Genomic DNA, 10,800 nt, shown 5'->3' with positions numbered 1-10,800 from the left:
GTGAAATTTTATTCAAAAATCACAGGTAATATTCTCCTTTTTAATTCTGTTTGCAGGTTATGTGAAACATTAATCTGGCTTTTCTTCCACAGCTGCTCAGTTATGAAAGCATAAGGTCTGTTATGAATGCTTTTTTTTTTTTTTTTTTTTTAAAGACAAAAAAAGACGACAACATAAAGTCTTACAGCAAATGCTTAATGTTGTGTTTTTCACAGTGTTCACTTTATTTGAATTACAGAGAAAAGTCTTTCCAGAACAGACAGAATCTCACAATATTGAGTCATTGGCGACAGTAAAGCAGGCAGCGACACATGCACATATTCTTTACTGCTGAAAATAACTTGCAGTTGCCCCAGGAGTGCACTTATCTTTAACCTCATTTCCATGATTAATGTAAGGACTGGTGGGTTAGCTACAGAAGTGTTTAAGACAGACGCACAAACTAACATTTAGATGTTGCTTTAGTCAAACTCTCAGCACCAAATGACTTGACGTCTACATCATTTCTTTGGAGGTTTCAAAAAGCTGTGCAATGCAAATTTCCCCTGGCATTTGGAAAAACTGTGTAGCAGTAATTCTATTATGAAGTATTAGAAATGATAGAAACTACAGTCTGATACTGTCTAGTCTCCCGGGTGGCTTTTTAAAAGCCTGGTGGTTTACTTTTGCAGAATCAGCAGCGTTTCCACTTGAATGAAGTACTTGACACTACTGATGCACACATGCTTAAATACACTAAACCATATTCGAGTCCTCTCAAGTCTTATCGAGCATGCATCAAACCAATTAAACCATAAAATATAACTGGTCCTTTGCTTAAAGCTTTAGCTTACCAAATTATACAGCACCGAGCCTGAAACATGTGAACACATTTAAAAAAATAAATAAGAAAATAAAACTGCCAATCTTTACAGTAACTACTCGGAAGAGTAAGCTTAGTTTTCATGTCTGGGTTTGATTTACTCTACAACATCACAGTCTACAAGGACGTATGGAAAGAAAATGTTACCAAGAGGATAACAAGGCCTCACAGCTAGCCTCTGAAAACAATGATGAAGCAGATGTTCAACAGCATCTGTGTCTACAGTTGCAGTTTTGTAAAGCCAGCTTGCAGAACGGTTTACATTCCTGGCCCCTGGCCTGTGTGACCAACTGTTTTAGTCAAATAAATAAATAAAAACAAGTCGATAAAAATTGAAGCTTTCTTTAGTTTCACTCAGAAACCAGAATGTGCCACTCTATAACATGGCAATGGCTACACCAGAGTCATAATGTCCCTTCATTTGTGTTATTCTGGCAGCCAGCATGAGCAGCAGGCCTGTTGCCACCTCCAGGCTGTAGGAGAGCCAGGCTGTGGCTAATGACCAGCCAAACGACACGTTCACATAGACGAGATTCTCTGGGGCCACAGTTCGCTGGAACTCCTCCATGGCCTGATTGGAGTATTTGATGTAGACGCTAACCCCAGACAAGGTGAAAAGACCTGATGAAGCACAGACAGACAGCTCATCAACTCAAAGGCCTTATTAGACTTTAACACATTCCCTTTTTAGCTGCAACACAAAACGGATCTATCAGTGGGAAAGAAAATTACAAAGCGCTTGAGCACTATGATCACCTTTATGCATCACACTTAATCGGCTTTTACAGTTAGGTCATTACAGTAATGACACATTGATGAGCAAATAATACTTCCCCCAACGCATCCTTTGCTCAGTAGACTGTTTAAGATAATATGGACATAAACGTGTTCACGTGTACCAATTTAAAGCGCCGGCCAATTCAAATCAGTCTCAGGAAACGTGCCCACAAAGGCGGCTCCAAATTTAATCTGGCGTTAAGTGTGCTTCTAATATTTTTTGATTTCTTGTTTTCCCAAACGGACAGATGAAATGTCTCACATAACAATTGCCGCAGAGGCGAGCCGACAGGAATAACATCATTAAATGTCAACCTCAAAACACCTCAAAATATTGAGCCATTAAATAAGCAATTCAGGTCGACCTTTAGTCAGACTCAGAGGGAGGGAAAACCAGTCTGAGCAGTCGTCAACTGCAATTAAATCTAGTTAATTACTGATGATTTAAATGCAGAAAAACCCCCCCAAAACAAATAAAAAGTCACAGCTGTGGTCTTCCTTTGCATGTACTGTGGTTAATTTGCACATCAGCAAAAAGAAAGTGTACATTTCCCAAGTACAGTACATTATCTGTGCACCACTTTATGTGAGACTCATGCTGTTACACCGCTGATCCCACACTAGGAATTTACTAAACATCTGTTGAGCTTACTTGACAAAGCAATACTAATTAAAATACCACCATGTGAATGGAGTGAATGCATTTTTTTTTTTTTTTAAACCTTGAGCTGAGTATCTAAAGAAGGGCATTATTTCATACTGTCTGAGATAGAAATGTCAGCTTTGCTATAGCTCATATTTATAGCAGGTTGCCCCCCTCTGAAAAATCCAAAGAGATTCATCAGTGCTGCAGTATGCAGCGTGAGTGGGATTACGAAGACCTTTACCAAAATATCAAACTTAAAATACGTTGTTACTGCTAATGCACCGAATAAGGGGAGAAAGCACAATAACACGCAGACATCCATTATACCCGCTTTCTTTTCCTTTTATATGATCAGTGGTTTTGAAAGTGGCAGAGCTTAGTGCTTGCTGGTCTCCTGGAGTACACACGTGGACAGGACATTCGATAGAAAGCATTAAATTATCTCTGTTTCTATGTGACATTGGAGGTTGAGCATGTCAGCAGCGATGGCACACTGTATAATAAGTCCTATGTCTGTCACAGATTTGCGCATTTACCCTCAATTTCAACCAAATAGAGATTCAATCTCATTCCACTTGAGTTCAGACCTAATCAAATGGATTCTTTGATGGATATTTATGGCAGCTGCTCAACAGCTGAACCCTTCACTAGAGGGGGGAAAAAATACATTTGTGTTACAGTATTGATGACAAAAGCAGGCCCTTCCACCGCCATTTAAGGAAGGAGAGGGGGGGAAAAGCAGATTAAGTGTGATTTGTGCATGATTATGACACTTTTGCACTTAGATTTTTAGGAGAGCGTTTCTGATTTGACTCTTAATAAGAGCAACTTTCTGCGTAATAGAATTTATCGCAACCAATTTCTGCAAAAAAGGACAGATGGAAAATGACGTCAGAAAGTGCCCACTGGTAATTCCAGGAGGAAGTCTGACTGCATCTTTCAATCAATGACAAGCTCTTCGGTAAATTTGAGCCACTTCATTGTGATCAACAATCAGCCTCCATGCTGCAATCAATTACGTCAGTCTCCATGCTGAGAATGTTTGGTGGTATGGTTTCTAAAATTATGTTCATGCTCACCAGGAACCAGCTTGCAATTCTGATTAATTTAATGCAAATGTGACTGGGAAACACTGAAGCTGTTTTCACACATCACCCCCCCCACCTTTACAAACCGTGTTAGGAGAATCAAGTCGGTACGCCGCCCAAAGTTATAATTAATGCTCTTGCAACTGGGAGTTGTAGAGATGTGCTGTCTGGATAGAGCGGACAAGAAACGGGACTCACTAGCTATCAATCCACCAAACAATTACCCGTGCTATTCTCGCGTGGGTTCAATTTGACATCCCAGACTTTACTGTCAGGGATGTCGAGTTAAAGAGCATTTAGCACCCGATTAAGTTGGGTTGGACATACAACTAGTTTTATTCCCAGCAAACACTTCAGCATGGTAGAGCTCAGTGAAAATGTTCTTTCAACACGTGGCGCCCCACATGATGCCGTCATACCACCTCTCACCATGCCATTATGTCTGCATCTGAATGGAGATAGTCACGCTGTTTATCGTTTATTCACAAAATCTAAGGAACAGACCGAAAGGAGAGACAGAAGTGCTGCTCACAGCAGTCCAAAAGTGCTCTGCGCCTCGGATCCTTATTTTCACCATTAAATCCCCATCTTCACCACTCTAATAACAGTCTGTGCGAAAAGATCATTACCTAACTCAACTCAATTAAGCTGAATGGGATTTTTAATGTCCGCACAGAGATATTTAATACGTAGCTGCCGATTCGTCTTCTTCGAGATAAAATATTTACATAACTATAATCACCGTTTTCTCATTGGCCATCGGCCAGCTCAAGCACACTGTTTATGTCTATAAAGGCTGAAATTAGATACTACTAGAGCCTCTACTCACAACTAAATCAGATGTGATAGAGAACAGCTGAAAGCACGCTTCTCAGGGTCTCTTGGATGCACGCGCAACGTACCTGTAAGACCACGATGTGTCGCCCACGTGCGTTTTCACGTTTGCTGTGCTTCTTGCACGCCGACATAAACAAGCAAGAGCACACGCTGTGAATCCGGGCTCAGAAAAAGAAAACAAAGGCGATTCTGTGGGGACTTACTGCAGAGGAGAAAGTAGGATGCTGATGCAGCCAGCAACTTTGGACTGGAGGCCAATGAGCTGACAAGTCCAAAGATCCAGCCAAACACCAGGAGGACGAGGCTGAGGGGCAACAAAATGACCACTACTTTGTGCAAGCCTGCAAACACACAAATTTGAAAAAAAATAAATATATTTTTTAAAATCAGCGATTTTCAAATTGACTCCCATCATCCAAGGTCCTGCTGATTTTTTGTTCCCATTGTTAGTACTGAAATCAACTAGCAGAGACTCCATTGAGTGCTTCTCCCACAGTGGACAGTTTATTACTGCATTTTATTTGTCAACGTTGCAAGCAGGAAGTGTTCCTGAAAACCCTAACAAAACTGATCTTATCTAGTAAGATCAGTAACAAAAGCACACTTGGGGGGGGAACAACCCCCAATATCGTCATGTTTATTTGCAGGATGTGATTAATTGCATAGCATATCTTGCAAATACAGATGTTTTGGGCTTCCAATCAGACCTCTAATCCTTACTACCAAGAACATACTCCTGTGTGGCTACCATTACCATTTTAAAATGCATCACTTGATCAAGGAACCCACTCACCGACAAGGTGCCTTTCTGCCTCTGTCAGGTTGGACATATTTGCTGTGAAAGAGGGGGTGACTGAACTCCAGTTTGCTCCTGAAAATGTCAAATGAAAAGGTTACACATGACAGGACCAGTGGCAGAGCCCTGGGACTTTGCAAAATTGCTCTTAGGTGTGAAACAATGTGGTTTTAAGTGTGGGAATAGTAGACAATATTAGAAAATAAATAACAGTTTCCCTTTTTGGTAGGGAATCTCCAGGTGAGCACTGCCTGATTAGTTTCATGTTGGATCATTACTTGGCATTTATTGCATGAACTGTGGGTGCCGCCCGCAACAAATAGAACACATCCGGGACCTCAAGCTGGAAGCACATTATATTGCAGCTGTGCCAAAACCATCCTTCACAAGCTCTCCTCCGTCTCCTGTGTGTTCTCCTGCAGGTGGCTGCAGAAACTGGTATGTGTGGGGTAAAAGTTGCAACTGTTAAAAGCCATTTTCCTACCCAAACTGTATTCCACAATTAGAACATTTCTGGCTTCATTTTCACTGCATGAAAATTGAATTTCAGTGGATTCGGGGTAATGTTGTTAGAATTTGAGTAGTCCGTCATTTAGAATATCTCCATGCTTCTCATTTCCAATATAAAGGCACTGGGACATCAGCTTCTCCGTGCATCAAGTTCACCTAAGATTGGAGTGATGAGGATTAAATGAGGGACTGCTGTTGATCCATTAGCAATTAAAGGCAATGTTAAACCTCTGCAGCACTGCATGTAACCAACTAGAGTCAAATTAAGGGATTCTATTCGTGTACCTATTTGAAATCTGCACAAATTAGAATGAGTCTTCATAATCTTTTGAGGAGGCTTCTCAAAATTACCTCTGTGTGATGCAGGGCAAAAGTTATGCGAATATGATGGCTGATTTTTTAACAAGTCGCACAGCTGTAAAGACCCCAATAACGGCTCATCAAAGATGAAGTTAAACTGGCATACCTTCAATAATTCTCCACAGTCCTGAATGGGAACTCAGGTCATCTGAACCTGTGTAGTTGGGTTTGTTCACATCGATTATGTACCAATAATCAGTCCCAATCGCTACGGCGAGGAGGCAAAAACTGAGCAAACCTGTAAGCCCAGCCGATAGAACCACCGGCCCGTACTTCATCGTGCAGCCCATATAGAGCACAGTTTCTCGTCAACGGGAAGATTTTTTTCCCCTTTCTTTATTGTTCTAAAATGGGATCTTCAACGATACTCCAAGATTTCAGATGCGTAAAAGCTCTCCAGCTAAATCCTTCTCCGCAAAGTGCCGGCTCCCCATCCAAAAATATAGTTCTAGAGCAAAATAAACAAATTAATAAAAGAGATCCGACTCGGCAATGTCAAACAAAAAATGCAAAGCGAGACAAATTAGACGAGAAAATATTTTTTTTGTCAGTGCCATCGCATAACACTGTGCAGGTAGGGATCCCGGGCGTGTGCATGGTGGCTATAAGTGCTCCACGATCAATTTAAATGGTCAAAATGCGGGAATACAACAACGCACTTCCGGTGACGATCTTCAAAATAAAACTACATCCGGGAAACGTCGATCGGTAACATTTTGCAATTATATTTTAATTAATATAGATGCCTGTAATATAATAAAGACAGGACAAAATACTAATATTAATAGAAATTAACGATTTAATAAACAAATAAAGTCTAAGTTTGAATAGATGGAGCAACTTTATAGATGTCGTCGGAAAAAAACACGTGACACACACGTGAGTTTAAGTAGCAAAGCCGAAGGTAGGTAATTAAGCTTTTTTTCAGTGAGACAAAAAAATGAATTAATGTAACGTCTTCACAACTTCATGAAATTATACAAAGTAAGCACAGCTGTAAAACAAAATTATGTAAACATGCGTATTCCACACTTCAAAGTTTGAACTCACTGTAGCGAGAGGGTTTGGACAACGCATTTCACCCCATTCTTCCTTGTAAAACTGCTCTGGAGCTGTCAGCTTGCACTGGGAATAGTGAATAAAAGGCAATTTTCAAGTCCTGCCACTGTTCTTAATTGGAGTGAGGTTTGGACTCCGACTTGGCCACTGCAGGATGTTTTGAGGCAATTCCTGTGTAGCTTTATTGCTTTATGTTGGGCTATCTCACCAGGAAATTCTCTTGTTGTCTGCTGGTTTTCCCCCGTTTTCCACCACAAAACAAAAGAAAATCAGACCTCTTTGCTCTTGCTTTTCGGGCTCATTGCACACCCACGGCTGCATTCTCATGTCATCCAAATAGTGGTGTAACATATACACTTTCTAATGACCCCTGTCGAATGTAATTGCACACTTCAGGGTAATAGTGTTTCATGGTTAATAAGTGATCCAAGCAAACTGCTTATTTTTTTTAAATTAATCTACTCTCTAATTAAGAAGACTGAAATGTAAAGTCTGCTCTTATGCGCTTAAGGGAGGATGTGGAAGGCATTTTTTGAAAGGCACTTTTGTAACAAGGACTTTCATCCTATTAATCCTAAGATTATTAGTCATATTGAATACTCCATTGTCTTTAGTTAGAACAACTAAGGAAAGGTAGAAGTCTTCACATGCCATGTTTTTTCTCAATTTTGGAAATTGGTATAAAATCTTTAGTTTATGCATTTACACCCAGGAAAGACAGATTTGTGTGGGCTGGGAAATAAATCTTAATCAGTGCAGTTTTCAAAGACATCGAACCTTGTCCGGCCACTTTGTAGTTTAACTGGCTTTCAGCTGTGTCTCCCTGAATGCACCCGCTCCAACACGTAGGGGAGTCAGAAGGGTACATCTCAATAAAAAAAAAAACACCATGCAGTGAAACAGAATTAATTTTACTTATGCGTTTAGCCCAGAGCGCACAGACAAATTCCTGCGTGAGCCACAAATAAATATCAATGTCAGCGTCTTTATTAAAAAACTAATACATCAAGCGTGTTGAAGGCAGCTGAGCTCTCTGCGACACGCCGCGTCTATCTTTGAAAGATTTTCCACTCATCATGATTATTATTGAGTGGGTGGTTTTTAATTAGAGAAATATTGTCAGTTCTGTTATAGGATGGGTGTTTGTTGGAGAACACTTTTCTAATGAGCTAATTTGTCTTAAATATATACGTTTTTAAAAAAAAGTGAAATTCCATTTAATTGACATTCCAACTAGTTTGTGTTTAACCTGATTTATTGACTTTTGTTCCCTTCATCTTTTAACTATTGTGTTTATTTGCTGCACCACTTCTTTGCACAATGTCAGAGTCTTTACTGGGTGAAAAAAAAGGTCATCCATGCTTGTAGCCTAGCCTTACTCCAGAACTGATCAATAAGTCAACTCTGATGGCATCTCTTAAAACTTCCAAGTCCAGGCACGCTGCACGCACTGTACAAGCAGGGTTGCTCTGCACATGCTGTGTACTGGGTTGGAGATATTTTGCTAAAGTGCTTTACAAATGCATTTCCAAACAAACAGAACAAAGAGACCTTGTGTGCACCTGAAAACCTGAGATGACTTTTTTAGTTCTTTTCCTGAGAATAATGCAAATGCCATCCTGGGTGAAAAGCGGGAATAAAATGTCATGATGTGTCAGAGTTCCTGAGGCTCAGTAATTATGCAATCATTTGAAGGAGTCTTGAGCAGCGGTTGACACAGTCGCGCACAGGTTGGCCTCTTATTCTGGAGACTTGTCAGTTATTTGCTCAAAACCTCTGCAAGAACTTATTAGAAGAAGCTATTAAGAGTTTTAATTTGAAAAAAAGAAGCTTTTCTTGTTTTAAAATGAACAAACATCCACCGACAGAATATTCTGGGTGAAACTCTTCATGCTTCATTTAAGTAGTACAACACCACTACTAAATGACTGAAGTATTTTCACCTAGAAGAACAAAAATTGCTCTCTGTCTTTCAAGCCCAAATAGAGTGCAGAGTAAGAGCAAATCATGTTTTCACTTTTATAACAACCATTTCAAATATTCTTTATGCTCTTTTCCTGATGTACTCCATTCCATTTCACAACTGTGGACAACTGTGTTTCATTTTTGACTTGCGGGAATTGTTCTTAGCTTTTATTTTGGTATGCATGCCTTGGTATATAAGCTTTGATACAGCCTAACAGAAAATCACAGATGCCCAGTCGAATGATTTTGGGCTGCTGTCGTGCATATTTTAAGCCTACTATTGCTAATCTGTCTTTACAGATTCATAAAAACAGCGTTTGTGAAATTGACTAAACCGCATGTAATGGACTGTAAAGACTGCGAGGGCAGTGTAATGTAGCAACAGAGCTTCAAAAGGTAAGCAGACAAATTCACACCTCCTTTTTTTTTTAATAAGAGAAGCACCTCTTTCTCCCGTCCAGTTTCTTCTCTCTTCACAAAGAAACCAATATGCCCTCTGCTTCTTTCTCTGCCTCTGCCTTAAATCTTCTCTCTGCGTCTCTTGTTGTTCTGAGAACTGACTCTGCCAGGCCTTTCTGTGTTTACCACTCTCAATTTAAGGTTGTTGTCACTCTTGTCCTTCTCAGTTCTTCAAGTTGTTTTCAGTTTCTGGTTAAATAGTATTGATTCTGGTTTTAATGACATTTTTATTTACTTAAATGAATATCCAATAGTTTATGTGTTTGTTTTTTGTCTTCGCCTTAAATTTGCTCGGTCTAGTTTTTGTAGGGTCTGTGCTAAAACTGTCTTTTATTTAGCTCGTCTCTGTCAGCCTTTCAGCTTAAGGTCACAGGGCTCCTTTCCACCTTTTCCTCTTTGAAGCTTTTCCATTGATTGGAGTTGGGCTTGCTCGCTTTAAGATGTTTATAGAATGTCTTTGTTTTATGGCTTTATATCAAAAGTGAAATCGGTCCATTCATAATGAAGGATAAACTGTCTTTTGCTGCATGGTAGATTATTATTTGACAACAATTTTAACATAAACCAGTGACACACTCCAGGGCCTGATCAACCCTGGCAGGGCCTCCTTGGATGAGGGTGTCTAGTGACGAATGGCCGAAACACCTGATGAATCCAAGGTCCACTACTGACGATGTGTCCCAAATTTCAATACAATAATTTAGATCAGATCTCTAATTCCTAAACCTAACCAAGGAAAAATAGCAGATTAGCTTGGGTAAAAGAATGAAAGTTGAGGCACACAACGATGTGTGCCGCTGGTAAAGTTTCTGGGCTGCTTTTCCTCATAACAGCCATCCCCCAAGCTTTTCTCCATTTAAAGCAATGCATTGTCAGGGATTGTAACATCTAGTCCTTTTACTGAATCTGTGTGTCTGAATTTGTAACCCTCATATTTAAACCCTCAACACCGGTCATCTCTGACCTCTTCCCCTCCAAGATGACATCCAATTCAAAGAAACCAAAAGACACTGAGCTGCACAGTGTGTCTACCCTGAAGCCACTGTGTGTATTTGCGTGTTGTGCGTGTTCTACTGGAAAGCTGCTGCCAATCCAAGGAATTAGCTGAACTTCCTTTAAACTTCATTTGCATAAAGGCTTAGAGAGTCTCGACCATCTGCTTAAAACAACCACTTTGTTTTCTTGTCTAAGGTGTATACTTTTGAGATACCATCTAGCAGATCTAATTAAAAAAAGAAGAAAGCCAAGCGTGTGATAATCTAGCACAAATAAATTTACTGTAGTGTTGCCGTTTCTTTCCTCCAGAACACCGACCCGCATCTAGAACAAACAAAACTTTCTTTTAGTTTCAGTGTTGCTTAAAATTTTGCTTGCAAATGCTTTCACAGATCTTTGGCACTTTCACTGATATGTCAGACACAGTGTAGTTAATATGCTTTGT

The 10,800-nt window shown here is 40.0% G+C and overlaps 1 protein-coding gene and 1 long non-coding RNA gene across 3 annotated transcripts in view; one reads left to right on the top strand and one right to left on the bottom strand.

The window, feature by feature from the left end:
- Positions 1 to 200: 200 nt before the first annotated feature.
- LOC116325223 (transmembrane protein 235) lies at positions 201 to 6,526 on the bottom strand. 2 transcript variants are annotated; one of them, XM_039610720.1, is made up of 5 exons: positions 6,115 to 6,526; positions 5,983 to 6,030; positions 5,004 to 5,081; positions 4,414 to 4,551; positions 201 to 1,483 (listed from the first exon to the last, which is right to left on the bottom strand). In XM_039610720.1, exons 1-5 carry the CDS (start codon positions 6,164 to 6,166, stop codon positions 1,239 to 1,241), a joined length of 561 nt encoding a protein of 186 aa, XP_039466654.1. In that variant the 5' UTR covers positions 6,167 to 6,526; the 3' UTR covers positions 201 to 1,238. The 2 variants fall into 2 exon arrangements, with proteins under 2 accessions (XP_039466654.1, XP_031601914.1); XM_031746054.2 differs by having other exon boundaries at positions 5,983 to 6,512.
- A 107-nt stretch (positions 6,527 to 6,633) lies between these two features.
- The window catches only part of LOC120439740, a 64,287-nt gene continuing 60,120 nt past the window's right edge, over positions 6,634 to 10,800 (top strand). Inside the window, exons 1-2 of the long non-coding RNA XR_005612713.1 lie at positions 6,634 to 6,780; positions 9,201 to 9,296. This is a non-coding gene — a long non-coding RNA (uncharacterized LOC120439740). The remainder of the gene's footprint in view (positions 6,781 to 9,200; positions 9,297 to 10,800) is intronic.

This window comes from Oreochromis aureus, linkage group 4, assembly GCF_013358895.1.
Source record: "Oreochromis aureus strain Israel breed Guangdong linkage group 4, ZZ_aureus, whole genome shotgun sequence".
NCBI lineage: Eukaryota > Metazoa > Chordata > Actinopteri > Cichliformes > Cichlidae > Oreochromis > Oreochromis aureus.
The sequence above is the reverse complement of the archived record's forward strand: the minus strand, read 5'-3'. Positions and strand labels throughout refer to the sequence as shown.